At 42.6% G+C, this 18,955-nt stretch overlaps 1 protein-coding gene across 4 annotated transcripts in view; it reads right to left on the bottom strand.

Moving 5' to 3' along the window:
- DGKI (diacylglycerol kinase iota) overlaps positions 1-18,955 on the bottom strand; it is a 402,429-nt gene that overhangs the window by 153,762 nt on the left and 229,712 nt on the right. For all 4 annotated transcript variants that reach the window (XR_009244222.1, XM_058654978.1, XM_058654979.1 and 1 more), the window contains exons 11-12: positions 10,473-10,555; positions 8,411-8,471 (exon numbers count right to left, since the gene is read on the bottom strand). Coding sequence is in view for 3 of the 4 variants with exons in the window: in XM_058654978.1 (XP_058510961.1) it covers positions 8,411-8,471; positions 10,473-10,555 (144 nt within the window). In the remaining variant the exon portion in view is untranslated. The remainder of the gene's footprint in view (positions 1-8,410; positions 8,472-10,472; positions 10,556-18,955) is intronic.

Here is an 18,955-nt window from a genome sequence, read left to right as displayed (position 1 = left end):
AGGTCAATTAGAATAATATACTGGATAAAAGTCATTTTCTGTTTCTGGACCTTCTCACGTATTATTTCAGACCACAGTTGACTGTGACCAACTAAAATTGTGGAAAATGAGACCACAGATTTAAAGGTAGACAACTGTTTCAGGCGTAATCCCTGACCCAAGTGTTTTAGTGAAATTTCTTATTAAACTTGAAGATTCCCTATGTATTTTTAGAACTCTTTGCAATTTTCATTTTTCTTTTATTGTTAGGGAAATTGAGATTGGAAGGTCAAGTGACCTCATTAACAGTACATTGTTTATGTAGTATGCCTGGCATTCCAAATGACGTCTCCCTAACAGCAAGTGTAAAGCTGTCAACTACTGTGATGCAGTGAACCTTGAAATAAACACTACGCTATGATCTGGATAAGGCCTGACCGCCCCTGAGCCAGGGACATGTGACCTTGGAAGCTTTTGAGCTACAGAACCCTTAGGAACTGCTTAGTCAAACTCAGCTCATGTCTACTTTCACTAACTAAGATCCAGAGGACTGTGTCACTGTCTTCGGATGAAATAACAGGATATGATAGAGTCAGGGTCATCTCAGTTCTGACTTGCGTGGAAAGTCTTTGCTCCTCCATAATGATAACTTCCAAGGCTGTAAAACTGGCTTGTGCACCAATAAATCCCAAATTCTTTGACCTCTAAACAGGAACACCACAATGTTCTCCACAATGCAGTCCACTAAAAATTCAGATCTCTAAAGTCTACTCATTCTCCCAAACAAAGCAATTAACTAGGCAACAAATCTTTGGATACTTGAGCGCCTTTAGCTCTTGTTTTACAGCTGTGACAAAGCTGAAGACAACACACTGAAAGGCCAGATGCTAATCTAGTTTTGACGTCTGCAGGAGACACGGTTCCTGCAATGCTGAGAGCACAAGCTAAACACAAGGTAGCTCGAACTGACTACAAGAAGGGAGACTAAAGGTCAGTGAAAAGGACATAGAAACTGAGAACCGTCAAGATCATGGATCAATGACTGCAGATGAAACAGCTCCGCGTACCTCCAGATCTGTAGCTACTCAGCGGAATTCAGTAGCAGTCCAATTCACCATCCCATACACAGAAGGGAGCAGAATTTCTCTTTACAACTTTACTGAGAAATGATCATATCATCTCCTGTGTTGATTCTGACAAGTCAATCCACTTACCTGAAGATAGACTTGAATTAGAAATTTTCTTTGTGGGGCTGGTATGGTGGAATAGCAAGCCAGTCCTCCACCTGCTAGTGCCGGCATCCCATGAGGGTTTCGGTTCATACCTTGACTGCTCCACTTCTAATCCAGAGCTCTGCTTATGGCCTGGGAAAGCAGTGGAGGATTGCCTAAGTCTTTGGGCCCCAGAACCAATGTGGAAGGATCAGGAAGAAGCTCCTAGCTCCCAGCATCCTAATAGCTCAGCTCTAGTCACTGCAGTCATTTGGGAAATGAACTAGTAGATGAAACACCTCTCTATATCTCCTTCTCTCTGTAAAATCTTCCTTTCAAATAAAAAGAATCTTTTAAAAAAGCTTTTTCTTACATGTGGCTGAAATCTGTCTCTCTTGTGTTGGTTGGATGATGCTATGAATTATACTCCTATTCATTGATTTGTATCTCATCCCCCATCCAACACACACACACACACACACACACACACACACACACACTACTCTCAGTGGCCAGGGATGGGTCGGGAACTCAGGCCACATCTCCCAAGTCATAGGAGCTCAACAACTTCAGCCATCTCTAATAACTGAGGTTTACAATAGCAGGATTCTAGAGTTCAGAATGGGGATGGGACTCAAACCCAGGTACTCTGACTTGGGATCTAAGATTCCTAAGAGGTTTTTTTTTAACATACTATGCCAGATATCCAGCTCTGTAGGTACACTTTCAACTTCCATTCTATTCTAGACTCAGCAATGATGGGGGTAGAGGAAAATATGTCTCCATAAGCTAAAAACAAATCCATCAAATAAAGATCGGGATCAGAGCATCTCCTGACATTACAAGGAGCAGAGGCAGAGTTTGGCATCTATCTGACATGGGGTCATAGAATACGGTTTCTTCTGGCAGAGGCTGCATTAGGACAATAGAGGCAAGGTGGACTATGAAAATTATGAACAAGGCTCATAAAAAGGTGAGACCTGCTATGGTTGCAAGAATACCAGAAAACACTAGTCTGGGAAAAGCTTTTCCAACTTCCCATGAACTGACAAACTCCCATGAGTTGACTGATCCATCTGTGACTTAGCCAGGTTAGGTACCTCCATCACGTGTGGAAAACCTAAGTTTAGTCTGAATGTCCAAGAAGCCATTTAAAACTGCTAGTTAGAGGATTTAAGAGATCCACAGAGAGAAAAGTACAAAGAAACAAAACAAACAAACAAACAAAACTCTCAAGATGACCTTACAAAGAAACATTCCAAAGGAAATGAGGACTGCTAACACTAAAATGATGCCCAAACTAGGGGATTAATTTATTGCCCAAGAAATGCAAGCAATTTCAACATGGCTTGGAAATCAGTGTAGTGTAACTTCCAAGATTTGATGCTGTGCCTTCTAATGGTCCTCAGATCTGTATACTTGGCTTCCTTCAGAGCCCCCCAGGCTCTGTCCCACTGATCCTCTCAAGGCTGTCAGTATTTCTCCCCTAACCCTGTGCTAAGAAAGGTTCCACGAAACAATGGTTTCACTGGCTCTCTGGATCCTTTTCCTCTTGTCTCAATTAGACTTGGCCTACCCGGAAAGGAAAAAGCTCAACTGATTTGAATTTTAAAATATTTCCTTTATTATCAATTGCTTCGCTTTATAAACAGATAAAAAAAAATCCTGTCTCCTTTTCCAGCAGTCAATTGATTGAAGATTTAATTTTCACTTGAAATCAAACAGATGGTTCTAGACCTCCCTCACTGAATGAAAAACCACTGAATGCTCCTGCTTTTCCCAACACAGGTTTTTGTTGTTGCTATTTTTCTGATTTCAAAAAGTCTCCCCAAAACAACCAACGTGAGACTAGAAATTTTGTGGTTTGGGTGGGCAGGCCTGCATCTTTCCTTCACGCAATCCTTGACTAGTTGTTCTTTCGAATAGTGATATCCTTATCACTCATTCGCCAGCTTTCTCAGAAGACAGCAAGATGCAAGCTGATAGGGAACAGGAGTGGACTGAGCCCGCCTGCTGCACATGCTGAGCACCCGAGTAAGCCCCTTAACCTCTTAACGCCTCCCGCCTCATTTGTGAAGCAGGAATACTAACAATAATGCCTGCTTCTCAGGGTTATTTTGTAAGTCCTATAGTGTGAGGACCTTATTCAGCATGCACCTGACACACGTGAAATGCTTCAATAGCATTCCGTGCTGTGATTTCACCATTTATCCCTCTTTTCTCACTTCAAGCATTTCTCCACCTTAAGAAAAGTCAAGTCCTAAGTTTGCAAATCAGTTACACTTTTGGATGCCATGAAGTCAAGGAGCTTCTCTACGACCAGGCTCTACGGCATAAAGGGTAAAGCCACCGCCTGCAGTGCTAGCATCCCATATGAGCACCAGGTCAAATCCTGGCTACTCTACTTCCAATCCAGCTCCCTGCTAATGCACCCGGGAAAGCAGCAGAGTACAGCCCAGTGACTTGGATCCCTGAATCCACATGGGAGACCTACAGGAAGCTCTTGGTTCCTGGCCTCGTACTAAAACAGCTCTAGTCATTGTGGTCCTTCAGTGAGCGAACCTGTGAATGGTCAGTTTCTCACTCCCTTTGTGTGTGTGTCTGTTCCTCTCTAACTACGTAACTCTGCCTTTCAACAAATAAATAAATCTTTCTTTTTAGGTTGCAATGAACAGTAAAAGTCAAACCACCCTGCAGGGAAAAAAAAAGGGACTATCAAAAAACAGGACACAAATACATCTACAGTAGCAGAAAAGATCTTGGGTCATAATTCATGCCCTTGCCTAGACAGGCACACAATTCTATGAGCACTAGTTAAGCACCTGAAGCTGCTACTGGATGCTCTCCCCTCGCAGTAACTGTCAACATGTTGTTGCCTGAGTGCAGACTGTACCCTGCAGGTTCTTCAACGGGGGTCTGTGCCTGCAGGGGTTTTGTTGTGCCCTAACTCATATCCACAATCTCTCAACACCCTGCTACTTACACGCTGAAATGAATTGCAACACGATTTGTTTTCCATCAGAGCTGCTAAGAACATCATCAACTGAGAGCCAAGCCATTTTCTAGCTTGCGGGTCCTTTCCTTGTTTCATTAGGAAAGGCAGGGAAAACAGATTTGGCACACCAGGCCCTGCGCCTTGTTCCTGAGCAGCCAAGCACCACAGCTGCTGGCCAATGCTGCCACCAGCTGTCTGTTTCTTGCTTTGGCTGTCACTGTCTCCCAAGTACACGCCGAACACTATTTTCATTCTGCAGTATACTGACACGAGAGGTCCCCAAGGGGTGGGGATGGCAGCGTGCCGACACTGACTTCTCACCGAGCAGACGCACGCTCACTGCCTTGTAGTATCTGCAGCAGGAAGAGGAGGACCATCCGCTGGAAGAGAGGAAAGGAAAAAAAGGGCAAGACTGCCAAACAAAGAAGGAAAATGAAGACCCAGAAATGGAGTGTGGAGTGGCACTTTGGAATATATTTGTAACCATTTTGACTTTGGAGGTTCTGTGTTTGCACTGGCTAGAGAAGAGGCCCAGTAAGGCAGAGAACTGACCGCAGGATCTAAGAGTGGTTCTTTCTTGTTTGTAAACATGAAGGTTTGAGAATATCCTTGGATTAGCAAAGTTGTATTGCAGCCTAAAGATTAAGGATGAGGAGGGTGGGAGGATGGGGGCTTTGTGACACAGCGCGTAAAGCTGCCACTTGCAATGCCATCATCTCATAAAATGTATTTCACTTGAACATTTGTACTTTCTTTTTTAACCACGGATTTATTTATTTGAAATGCGGGGTTACAGGGAAATAGAGACAGATCTTTCATTTGCTGGTTCCCTGCTCAACAGCCTCAATGGCTACATCTGGGCCTGTTGATAGCTGGGAGTCAGGATCTTATTCTGTTTTTGTTTGTTTTTGTTTGCTTTTTACATGGGTGCCAATGGCCCAAACACTTGGGCCACCCTCTTTCCCAGGTGCATTAGCCAGGAACTGGATCGAAAGAGGAGGAACTGAAACTCGAACCAGCACTCACATGGGATGCTGGTATGACGGAGATGGCTTCATCAGCTATGCCTTGGTGCCGGCCGGTCCTTACTTTCTCCTTTCAAAGTGCTTCTTCAAAGTTCAGAAACACAAACATGGCTGTATCACCATTCCCTTGAAGAGCAATGGTCTTTATTACTATAATAGCATAACTTATCAAAACCCTTACAGATTTACACGTCTCCCTCCCTTGGCTGAATTATAAAGTCTCAAAGAGGTTAAGGAAACAACCAACAGTCACAAAAATCGTGACAGATCCACATTGTCCACTCCACCTCCAAAGCAATTACTCTGTAATAGATCACTCTGCCTCCTTGTACATTTTACTGATACAAGTAAATTATCCAAGGTAAAATCCAGGAACTTTTCTCAGCATAATGCAAAATGTCTATATGTTAAACAATACTTCAAAAATCGTTTAATAAAAAATTAATGATTGAGTTAGCATATCCACCATCAAAAATATTTCCATTTCTGATTCTCCCTTGAGACTTTCCACTAAACCAACAGCATTCTGACAGCTTCTACTGAGGTCGTTAAGCTCATTAAGGGCTGAAGACCTTCTGTCAAAATATATACCTGACTCTTGAATCATACGTCACTGCCCAAAGCCAGCATTTTCTTTCCATGATTAAATCAGGGTGCTTAGAGATGTGCTGCCTCTGTCCCAAATCGAGAGTTTCACATTCATCTGCTGCTACGTTTTTTAAAAAGCACCAGATTATAGCATAGTAAAGTATAACCAGGGTTTACAGAATATACAGGTAAGCCAACTTTTCATCCTGAATGACAGACAAAAAATAAACAGTTCAGAAGCTTGCCCCAAATCCTTTGTCCACAGACTACCTTTATTTTGGGGATGTAGCTTGCCATCATCTCTGGGACTCTCCGTGTAAAGAACAGGTGTATCTGAGAGTCACATGGAGGGTGTCTCAAGAGCACAAAGCCTAGAAGAGTATTTCCTACACAGACCTGCTGCCTAGACAACGGAAAGAAAACAGCCGGAAGGAGACAGGGAAGAACAGGTGCAGCGCACTATTCCGTGGGCATGAGGAGACCTGGGCATCACAGCACTCAATGCAACGACGATACGCAGACTCCATGGATTACTAGGTAGCCACTGTGGATTCGAGTGAAGACAGGAGCTGCGAAGTCAAGACTCCAGGCGTATCTCCTGTCTCTCACTGTCACTGAGATTCAGAGGAGCAGAAAAGTGACAAGGATGCTGAAGTCATATCTGAAGATTTCTAACCTGAGGAAGATGATTGAAGTCAAGAGCCACCTGAGTTCACAGGCTCACAGAGGACACCTCATCTCGGAGGCATCTACTCCCCCTCCCCGGAGAGTTTATTCTGGATGCAATGTCTTAATAAAGGAAGTTGGGAGCAGTACTCAGTAATGCTGGTGCTCAGAAAACAGTGCTCTAAAATACGGCACTGCGGAAGCAGCACGCCTCTAACTAAAGAACATCTGAAGGACCTCACACACTTTCTCTTTGACTTTCTCCTGCCTCTCACGCCAACCCCACATGAGCCATACCAGCCAGAATTCCTCTCCTCCAGGGTGGTTCGTAGAAACTAGAATCTCTTTTCTCCCAAAGTGAGCTATAAGGCCTAGAAATATTTCACTCACCTTCCCCTGTTCTAACCAGGAATCTGTCACAAAGCAGTGTCATGACCTAACCCGTCTGACATGAACCATAAGACCCTCATTCCAGAAGATTCTCCCGTCTACCCAGGAGGGAAAAGCACTGCACAAAGAGGCAAGAAGAACCTGAACAACCCACCCAGCCTGGATTTCCTTCAATCTGTCACTACTAGATTACACACTTTTCATACAACTGCATTTCTACACATCCACTCAACTGCTCACCAAACACACAATTTACCCTGGGTCTTTGGGTTCTCACAAAGGCTCTTGGTTAAACTTGATTAAATAGGCATGTTATACTCTTCTTTGCTTGGCCTCCCTTCTGCTATACAAGCGGGACTGTGACCCTTAGGACGGGGAGGAGACACAGCAGACTCTCTTTGCCTCTGCACAGCACATCTCTCACGGGCTATGAACACTGCAAACAACTGAAACCTATTATTGCGGGACAAAAATGCTCTAACCAAACACTTATTGAAAAAAAATACGTTAAGGAAACTTGAGTATGTCTATTTTCTTTACTATAACCTTCTAGAATAAAATATTTTAATTAGTGAGACCGAGGAAATAATCATTCATTGTATAATCCTAGGTCCTATGAAATAAGATTCCAAACCAAGAGGACCAATACCCTGGACACACAATCTAAAGGTCATGATTTTCAGTTCCTTACTTTGCTAAACATATCAAATAAGTAGAAGCAAAATGGAGAAATAACACATAATAAATAAGGATAAATATATCCAGGATATAAAATTTTAGCCCAACTAACTTTTTTTTCAAAAATGAATTAAATATGTTGTAAATTATTGTTAATGTTACGTTATGGCTTTTCATTGGAAGGGATGATATTCTGCCAGCTCTACTTTCAGACCAGGGATGGTCTCCCAAGGAAACTGTTGAATTTATTTGGACAACAAGATGCTGGACCCTATACATGGTACATGCTTGCAATGAAGGAACCATGCCAGGATTTGACCTGTACTACTGCAACAATGTGGAGGAATCCATCATGGGGGGAGGGCATGGGGAGTGGATGGGGGAACCCCAGAGCCTATGAAACTGAGTCATAAAACAAAATCAAATAAATGAAAAAAAAGACCAATTAACAATGTTTAAAGCAAACTTCAATAGAAGTTTTAGTGTCACTAGGAAAAAAATGCAATGATTCAAATATATCATACATTTCTCCATACTAATTGTGCCCAATTATTAAGAAAAATTCCAATAGGTTCACTTGATTTTTAAAAGACTTTATCTATGCCACTCACTGATAATCTGATCTAAGCTTTACCTTCTGGAACAGAAAAGATTACACTTGAACGGATGATGCATAGTTTGCACACATTGAGTTTGTCTCCATTGAAAATAATACAAAGATGCCTTCTGACCCCAAGGTGCTAGGATTCACACGAAACAGCCATGCATTTGGGGGTAACTGGAAAGACTGGGAATGAAGAAAGAACTGTCACCAAGAAAACAATGAGGACCTTTCAGCAAATAAAGCAGAGAACTGGGCTTTCGTGCCGGGAACCTACCGTTCCATCCCCACCACAAGCCAGAATCCGAAGATTCGGTACTTTCCTATATAACTCAAGCCTGTGGAGGAAACAGAAGAAAATATAATCAAAATGACATATCCCTGCCAGTAGTGGAAAGGAGACAGCACAAAACAGGCAGGGGATGTGTCCATTAGCGGAAATGCACCACCGTGAGGAACCCAGTATCATGAACCAGCGACTGGATCAGAGCAAGCTAGCAGATACTGTTTTGACGTGGTCAATACTGGGATGAGAGTTTAAGATACATGAAGGCTGGGCCTGGTACAGTAGCCTAGCAGCTAAAGTGCTCGCCTTGTACACGCCAGGATCCCATATGGGCGCCGGTTCTAATCCCGGCTATTCCACTTTCCAACCAGCTCCCTGCTTGTAGCCTGGGAAAGCAGTGGAGGACGGCCCAAAGCCTTGGAACCGTGCACCTGCATGGGAGACCCAGAAGAGGTTCCAGGCTCCTGGCTTTGGATCAGCGCAGCTCCGGCTGCTGTGGCCGCTTGAGGACACTTCTGTCAACAGAAGATTTTTCTTTCTGTCTCTCTCCTTCTCTCTTTATATCTGACTTTCCAACAAAAATAAAAAACCTTTTTTAAAAAGACATATGAGGGCTTTATGTACCATAATTCCTATCATTTTAAACCATACTGATATTCATTTATTTTGGTCGCTTGTTTTCCCCCTCTCCTTTTCCACCCCCATCTTCCTTCTCCTTATTCAAAAAGCATCATTAACTGGGCGCCAACAGTCCTTCTGAGTGTTTGCTCACATTTTATTAGGTTTTCCTGAATCTATATGTTTCTCAAATCTCAGCTTTCCACTGTTACTCCCAGGCAACACTCTGCAGCCCGATGGGGAGCTCCCCACTATCCTTACTACCGCACCCACAATTCATCTCTCCACTCGTTCCCACCGCTGCTTCTCCTTCCAGCCCCAAACGGAAAGATCCGTGTTCTTGATTTCATATTTTCCTGCTTGAAATTAAGCGTTCTTTTTCCCGTTGGCTCTCAAGGAAATGCCGTGATATTACTCAAGTGACACTATTCTGTTCTAGCTCTATTCTAGAAAAAAAAAAAACCACCTGCTTAAATCGTATCATGGGGGGGGGCTACTGAAAATATTTCCTGTCCTATCAGAAAATCCACATAATTATCTATGAAATGTTTACCAAATTCTAATTAAACTGAAAAAAAATAGTTTCTAATTAAACTGAAAAAATAGTTTCAGAAGTAAACACTTCAGAGGATACAAAACAGGGAAGCAGACTGATCTTCGCAAAATCAAACACAGGAAAAAAATCAGGTCTTATAGCAAACTCTAGTGGCAAGGAAATGCATAGAGTAGAATAATCACAGAAATTACCACATGCTAAAAACATACAATTTATCTATTTTTATACAGAAATACAAGCTCTCTGGATATCATCTGAGTTGGTACTTCTTTGTTTCTTAAAACTGTCACTTGTTAAGAACTAACTATCATTTCATGCTCATCAAGTCACAGCAGACTGCAGTGTAGATAAACTTGAAACGGAATCAGACAACAGCAGAGTGTCCCCACACTGTCTCACACTGTAGATCACCTCTATGCTGATTTCTGAAAAAGCTCAGAAAAGGACTCCATAGTTATACTCAATGGATAATCAACTTCTACATCTTTCAATGCACACACCTCACAATTCAAATGTTGCCAGAAAAGCAGGACCACCTGCGTGAACATTTCTGTTCTCATTTATTCTCCAAAGCTGCAGACGCATGCCTAATGACCACATCCTCTGTCGACCCACAGACCTGCTGTGCGCAAGCAGCAGCCGCACACACGAGCAGCACGCCCTGACGTACTCAGAGTAGACCAAGGAGAGGGTGAGTTTTGACGGGAAGCAAATCATGAACAAATACCGGGTGACATCAGGTGACACGTTAAAGGCAGGAGAGCCCAGGGAGAAAGCAGATGACAGGTACTTCTCAAGGTGATCAGATAATGGAATGGAGAAGGCTCTTCTCACTTGCCTGAAACACATACAGACCATAGGAGGTGTTTCTGGACTTACGCATCTTTTGGCCCTTCCTGAGAAAGATCAAAGACCTGTCGAGGATTCAGGTACCACATGAACATCTGCAAGACTTTAGTTCCCTGTAAAGGAAAAAACAGTTGAAAATAGGAAGAAATTTCCCGATATTAGTTACTCATATAAAGTTTTTGGAATTCTTTTCTCAAAGATAATACCTACTAAAAGCATTAACTCAGGGGTTCTGGAGATATATATAAATGGAATGACCAGGTTAGATGTTTGTCCAACCTACGTAACTCTGGGAAAGTATCTTGATTTCCATAAACTCAGCCACTTATCCCCTTAATATGGACACAGTCTTAACTAGATCACACACTTGTGGCAAGGAGTAAGGCGATTAATACTCTTTGAGGAACACAGCAGTAAGTGTTTCATAAGTAACATCTACTTGGTTTTTCTCTAATTTCATAATTCATAAAAATTCATATGAGGAAGTTATTCAGCTTATCTAGCTTAATATTAATTTTACATTATTGTATACATGATTATTTCTGTACAGTATGAAATATGAGCAGCATCAGCTAAGTGTGTTTTATTGAAATATTTTTCCCAACAGAAGCAAAGGGTCCCAGTAATTGGATATACACTGTGAATAAAACATTATATATCAAAAACATATACAATATTACATACATACAACCTGGTATATACTACATAAGACTTTCCTAGCTAGATAATAATCTTTGAAACTTTTCAATTTCTATCAGTTTAAACCAAAAGCTTCACCCGTGCGTTAATATTTTTGAAACTTTTCAATAATTACAGCATATACCATCTAGTTTGGGAGATAATTTCTTATTGTGGATTTTGCAAATAAGAAATGAAAGAAGTCTTTTTATTTAGCAATGCCAACAAACTTTATAATTGAGAAGGATACCTCATTTCATCCACTGTTCAAATATTTAATTAGTTGATCGATTTCTGCTAGAACATTCTTCAATTTATAAACTAATACTCTATTGCTAGGAGTCATCACAGTATGGGAGAAGTAATGTGAGGTCTGAGTCCCAACTAATGTGGACACTCTATTGGGTAGTCGTAAATACTTATACTCTCATAGAAATGTAGTATATAAAATTGAAGAAACATTTACCTACAAGGGTTAATTAAATGATCTGGTAGTAGTTGTGCTCCTAGCACAGTAAGAGACACGAAGGAGCCCTTTGTAAATGCTAGACCCTTTGTTTTTGCTCTCTGGGTTATCTATTCATTAAATTACACTTGGCAGTGTGAGGGCTAAAGAATAGTCTGTAATTATCTCATCGTTATGCCATTTATTACAGAGGCCAATGTAGATCTTTTGTTCCAAATATCATCCAAACCTGTAATTTAAAAGTTCTGCCTAGTCATGTGCTTGCTATAATTTTAGGAACAACATTCGATCCTTAATTTTACAACTAATGCTTCTGTTTCACCAAATGACATATTTTGCTTCCTATCAAATACAATCATAGACTCCGATACGTACTATTTACTAATACTAGACTATTTTCCTTCATCCTGATGCTGGGCCTGGCTGAGGAGTGTTGGTCAGGATTATCTCAAATAATCTTTTGTGTTTAACAAATAATACAAGGATCATTTTAAAGACCAACCAAGGGCCTTGCACAATAGCCTAGTGGCTAACTTGCCTTGCATCTGCCAGGATCCCTTCTGGGCACTGGTTCATATCCTGGCTGCTCCACTTCCCTTCCAACTCCCTGCTTGTGGCCTGGGAAAGCCTTGGGACCCTGCACCCGTGTGGGAGACCTAGAAGAAGCTCCTGAACGGCTGAACTCTGGCCATGTGGCCACTTGGGGAGTGAACCAACCTGATGAAAGATCTTTCTCTCCATCTCGCCTTCTCCGTAGATATGTCTTTCCAATGAATATATATATGTTTAAAGACCAATCAATTTGTAAAACAGGAAAATTATTTTTTTCAGTTTCAGATTCTTAGAGCACTACGAATCACTCCTTTACTTCCTGAACTATTAAAACATTATGTCAATTTGTGCTTCAGCTGGTATGCACCAATACTGGGTAATTAACACTTATCAAAAAGAAAAAAAAAAAGGCATTGAGTGATTACTTTTCTCAACTGACACGTTCTTTGAAAGACAGCCATGTCCACACAGCCTTAGACTGGCTCATTGTTTTTACTCTGAAGAATGAGTTTTAATAAGTCTGCTGAACTGTGCACTGCACGACTCCGAGCAGCTCCGTTTCCACTGCAGTCACTGGCAAGCGCAGCTCACCCTGCTGGAAACGTGCAGGGCTAACCCACAGAGGGATGGCTGCCCTATCAGAGCCGACGTTCAGGAATAACGCCATTCAGTCTCCTAGAATTAATCATCTCTTCAAAAGATGATCTTCATGAACAATAAAAGGTAAGGATTTCTTACGGAGGCAGTTAAAAAAATCAATCATTGAAGGAGGAGAAAAAACACCTGACTCATACATTCAAGTACGTCGTATTGATTTTGTCCTTCCTTATCGCGTAAACTCCTTCATAGCTTCCACAGAGGCGATTTATGAAATAAAACGGAATGATTGGAGACACGCTAATTTACTGGTAATTTATTTTTCAATGGAAGGATGAAGCCTATTCAGTCATTTACAAAAGTCACTTACTAAGAAATCTCAAACTCTCCTATAATTATCACATGGTATATGCCAAGTGCAAAAATGGCAACTGTTATGTAAGAATATAATTTTCTCTAAATGAATAAGTCACTTTCACATTGATCTTGATACGTGTCTGCTGGTATGCAAGGATACCTCATTGATATCAAAACTTGCTTAAATACTATGGCCTTGGGTATTCCCAAGGGATATGAAAACATATGTAGATCCGAGTATTGGAGGAGAGGGATTATAACAAAACCCAATCTTCCAGAAAATACTAGATTCTTCTAGAGGAACATGATTTATTCATCATATATTATGTGACCAACACAAGATAAAAACAAAAACAGATGCACGAGCAAGACAAAGGTGTTCTTGTTGTCAAAATGAAGTTCTAGGTATTACCTGTACAGAGAGATACAAGGAACAATGAGAGTTGTGGAGACAGCAACAGGCCAGCTCAAACAGCGCATCTCTCTCTTTAAGAGCCCTGTAACTCCCACACTGACTGAAACATTCAGCTGTATATCAGGCACATTACTATATCACAGCAGTATAACTAGATCATAGACAAATTACCGAGACATTTTTTTAAATTTATGCAAAATGCAAGGAGAAGAAAGAGTTTAAGAGTTATTTCAAGGGTCTGGCACAGTAGCTGAAGCCCTCCCCTTGCATGTGCTGGAATCCATATGGCTGCCAATTTGTGTCCCAGCTGCTTCACTTCCCATCCAGCTCCCTGCTTGTGGCCTGGGAAAGCAGTCAAGGATGGCCCAAAGCCTTGGGACCCTGCACCCATGTGGGAGACCCAAAAGAAGCTCCTGGCTCCTGGCTTCGGATCACCTCAGCTCCATCTCATTGTGGCCACTTGGGGAGTGAGTCAGCAGATGGAAGATCTTTCTCTCTATAAATCTGACTTTGCAATAAAAATAATAAACTTTTTTAAAAAGTTATTTCAAGTTGGCTTCACACAATCCCAAAGAAATAGTATTGATAAATATGAATGAGGTTCCTACTCTGTGTCCACGCATGCACCAAGAAGCTCAGCATCTGAAGAAGAGCATCAGTAGCACATACATTCATTACAACATGGTAAGTGCCATGACAGACATGCGCATGGAGAGGCAGGAGTGCCCAGAGTACTAAGCTCAGATTCGGAGATGAGATGCCGTCCTCCTAACTTTGATAATTAGCCACGTCTGGAAAGTTGAGTTAACCAGCTCTTTCTATGGGGAGGCGAGGAAGGATGTTCAGGCCAAAGGACCGAGAGGTAGGCAACAGGGAGACCCACGGCATGAAACACGCATGAACCACGAGGCAGGGAGCAGAGGCCGACACATACGCTGAAGGCAGCTGCAGACCTAGTCATGCATGATCAGGCACATGTGCTTTGTGTGACAAAGAAGAGTCTTCAACCAGGAGAGTCGAACTGACATTTGGATCCATTACTACTCTAGTTACAGTGAAGTAATGGATGGTGCAAGTCCTAGACGCAGCAGAGAAGCTGGTGGCTTGGTCTGGGTACCAGGGTACCCCATTCTCCCAACTATATTAAGACTTGAAAAAGGGGATTTCACACACAGATCTACAATGTGGTTTTCGTTTGTTCTCTTGGGTGACAAGGTCCTGACCTGTGTTCCTATCTAATAACTGCCTCTCTGCCTTCTTCCCTGCCTACTCCAAATCTCAACTGTTATCTAAACATATTGATTCTTGAGTCATCCCCAGGATGAGAAGCGTCCAGCACAATAATAATAATAATAATAGCTTCTTCATGGAAGTTGTCTGTTCAAGTATTTAGGATTGTTTTTAGACTCAGTTGTCACATTTTAAAAGTCATTTACTCGGCCTACGTCCCCCTTCTGCACACCTTGCTGTAATTGGTCACTGGTTTGGGTGGGCAGACTCGGCCTAGAGAGCAGGTGGGATGAACTCACTGACCACGAGCCTATCCATCAGCTGTCGCCGCCCTGCAGCGACACTAAATGACGAGGAATATTCTTGGAGGTCCGGGAAAAACTGGCAAAAGCGGCTGCATTTTAAAACCTTTTTCTCCGCTGCTCCTGTCCCTGTCTGTCTAAGCTTTCCTACCCGCTTCTTCGCCACCCTTCCTCCTGTTTTCCACCACCCTTCTTCCCAATTCGTCCCGTTTCTGTATTTCCCCCATTCCCCAAGAGCCACCAGAATGTCACGAACCAACAAAGGAGACAGACAAAACCAAAACGAGAGGGTGAACCAAAAAAGGCTTTATTGCCGAAAGCGAGCTGTTTATATACAGTTCTTCCACCAATCACTTCTGCCTGTGGTCCACGGGGCGCTATCTGATAGGCCAGCAATCGCAGCGAGGGAGAATTAGCCTATCCTTGTGACTTCCTGCCTGCCCACTGGCGGGACAAGTCCCGCCTCCTGGCACTCGGCCAGCCGCCATCTTGAAGCCCCTCATCCATGTGGGGTCGGCCGCTCCCCACAATCAGTTAAGACACTTTTATTCATATCTCTCCCATAGAAAAGAACCCACAAGCTCTAAACCAAGAACCCAGCTTATGTCACTCCTCTATCCTGGAATCCATGGCAACAGTGGGCGGAGTCAGCTTCTGGAACCTTCCACTCTTGGGACTGCCTTATTAGAGTCAGGTCAGTGGTCAGCACCCTGCTCACCCCGCACAGTGGGAGATGACGTCACAGGAGCACAGCAGGGAAAGCAGGCATGACGGCAGCCAGGTGGTGTCCAGACATAAAGGGTCCAGAAGACTGACAAAGGCACTAGAGGGTCAGGGATATCAAAGGGAAATTATACATCAGACAAGGAAGGGACCCTGTTTCTCTAATGCTTACAAGCCCCTACAGAGAGGGGGCGGTGTTGGGCACACTTTACCTTGCTACCTCTCATCTAAGTCGTTCCAGCCCTCTCTGATTCTAGCTCTCTTTTCCTGGACTAATGCAGCTCCCGCTCACAGCAGCCATGCTCCCCACCCCCATGTCATCTCTGCCTTGAGAGCATCGAAACAACGGACACAAATGTGGAGCTAAAATAAGGCATCTGGAGCCATTCCTGTGACACAGCAGGCTAAGCTGCCGTCCACAATGCCAGAATCCCATATCAGAGTACCAGTCACAGTGCCATTCACCCTGTCCCCAATCAGCTCTCTGTAAAAACTCCTGCGGAGGCAGTGGAAGACAGCCCGAGTACCTGGGCCCTTACACACCACATGGGAGATGCAGAAAGCATTCCAGGCTCCTGACTTCACCCTGACTCAGCCCTCGCTGTTGTAGCCATTTGGGTAGTGAATCAGTGAACAAAAGACTCTCTTTTCTCTCTCTTGCTCATGTTCTACTTTTCAAAAAATAAATATATCCCTTTTTAAAAAAAGAATGCGTTTTCACAGAATATATTGCTTTTCAAGAGCATAGACGTACTGAATGCATGTGTTCTTCCTTCAAGCTCTTGGAAATAATCCTTTTGCACAAAATTCTGGGGGAAAAAGTGACATGCATTTTTCTTGCCAGTAGATGGCGATATTTACCTAGTTATTTACTGGAAGAAGCCAGCAAGGTGAAAGGCTAAAGCCTAAGTCTCCGGGAGGAAACACTTTTGCATGTAAAAGCAGGTGAGTGGAAGAAACGAATTATTAAAAGACAAAAATAGGACAATGCACAAAAACATACCCACTGATTACACTTAAACCCTTGCTATCCACGGTGTGGACGGAAAAACAGGGCTAGTGAGAACACAGGTTCTCAGAGCACACCCTGACCTACAGGTGCAGACTCTGCTTTTTAACTGGATCCCCAAGCATGTTTTATGCACATTAAATTCAAGCATATTCCTCTGTTTAAAACCAAAAGATTTTAAATAAAAAAAAAAACAGATTTATCTATTTGAAAGGCTGAATGACAGACCTACCCAGCGGCTCACCTTCTGGATGGCCGCAACAGGTCTTGGCCAGGTAAAAACCAGGAATACCACCCAGATCTTCCAGGAAGATGACAGATGCCCACATACTACATTCCCAGGTGCCATTAGCAGCAAGCTGGATGGGAAGTAGAGCAGTAAGGACTTGAACCTTCACTCTGCTACAGGACGCCAGCATTTCAAGTGGTGGCTTATCCCTCTGTGCCACAATGCTGGCCTCGGCTTTATTTTAAAAAAGAGAAAGAGAGTTTGAACTTTCCCACGCGTGGGTTCTTTTTCCCAAAGGACCACAACAACCAGGGTTGGAACACGCCAAGCCAAGAGCTGAGAACCCCATGCAGGACCCCCATGTGAGTAGCACAGACCCTCCCGAGCTTCCCAGAGAGTGCATCTAGCTAGGTAGAATCAACGAGAGCCAGGACTTGGACCCAGCACTCTGGATGTGTGCATCCAAACACCGCCCACCACCAAAAGATTTTAAGATGAAAATACTTTCAACAGCAAAAAACCCACTTCCTGTTACATAAATCCAAACTCTTCAGCCAAGTTTTGAGGACACAGATCCACAGACCTATCTGAAGCTAGGTTTGTTTCACTACTGTTTTTGAAAGGAAAAATATTTCATCACATCTGTTCTTCTACTCATACTGTTAGTCATAAAATCACTTCTTGACTAAGCGCCACGTTGTAGAAATCACAGATGCAAGCTCGGGGGCCGAGATCCTGCAAGAGCAGGTGCAGGTGGAGCAGCTGTGATGCAATTCACTTAGCACAGGTGTGTTTCAAGAGCTTTGGGAGTGCAGTGGACCCAACAACGGATGATGAGAAATGATTCGGAAGATGCTACGTCCTTGAAGGATGAACAGGAGAAGAGAGGGCAGGCGGCATTCCCCCCGTCTTCTTGGAGTACCTAGGCAGTTCCCATCTTCAATTTCAGCTGCTTCCATAACACCATGTCCTCATCACTCTCAAATCACAGCTTGCCTCGGAAATCTCATGGCACCCACAGTTCCATCCTTTCAACTTACAACTCAAAAACAGTGATTGATACCTCAATTGTTTTTTCCCAATTGCCACTTTTGTGTCATGCACAAATAAAATATCCTTAGAAAATTCATTGACATCTCTTTCACCTGTTTTGTGTTTGTTAAAATAGCAACATTAGATAAACCCTGAGTCCACATCATTAATAATTTACATAGAAATTATAATTTACATAGAAATTACAACAGGAAAGGGGTATATCTTACTGGGTTGCTAGCACCTTAATGCTATGGATAACTCACAAATTTCTCCATGCCCTAGTGGAAAAAAATCTAATGATGATTTTAATATTTGCATCTTATGTATAGTCAGCGATGACGAAATGCCTCTCGTACTAGTTTACATGTTGTCTCAAGTAGCCACATGAAGTCATGGGCGTTTCTTAGCTGCATGCTTTCAAAAGCTCCACCCCTGACCCTCAATAGCTGCAGGAAAACCAGCTCAAAAGAGTGGGTATAGCTCAGTGCAACTCAAACCTTATCCCTAGGAAGCCCACCCCTAGGTCTTGCTCTCGAGCTGGCTTGGGACTACCATCATCACAGTATGAAGGTCACAGCCCACACTCAAAAGCACCGTGTACAGAGAAGCAGGTATTTCCATTTGTAACAGCTCTTTGCCCTGTTCTCTGCAATGCTGCTGCTTTTTTTTTAAACAAATTGTTAAGAATTTTGAGGACAGAAAAGAAGGATAACTCCTTCATCAACTTCCACAACAGAAACTTCAGTAAAACTAACACATTCTAGAAAGTGATAGTTGTTAATAAGAACATTATTAACAATATCTTGGACTGACTATTAAGTCCATTCAAATTATGTTACTTCCTTCTTTATATAGGGTAATAAAGGAGTTTCAAATCCTTAGTTGGTTATAATGAAATTTTAGAGAATCTTGTTTTAAAC

Source organism: Ochotona princeps, chromosome 25, assembly GCF_030435755.1.
Source record: "Ochotona princeps isolate mOchPri1 chromosome 25, mOchPri1.hap1, whole genome shotgun sequence".
Lineage (NCBI taxonomy): Eukaryota > Metazoa > Chordata > Mammalia > Lagomorpha > Ochotonidae > Ochotona > Ochotona princeps.
This window is presented reverse-complemented; position numbering and strand designations above follow the sequence as displayed.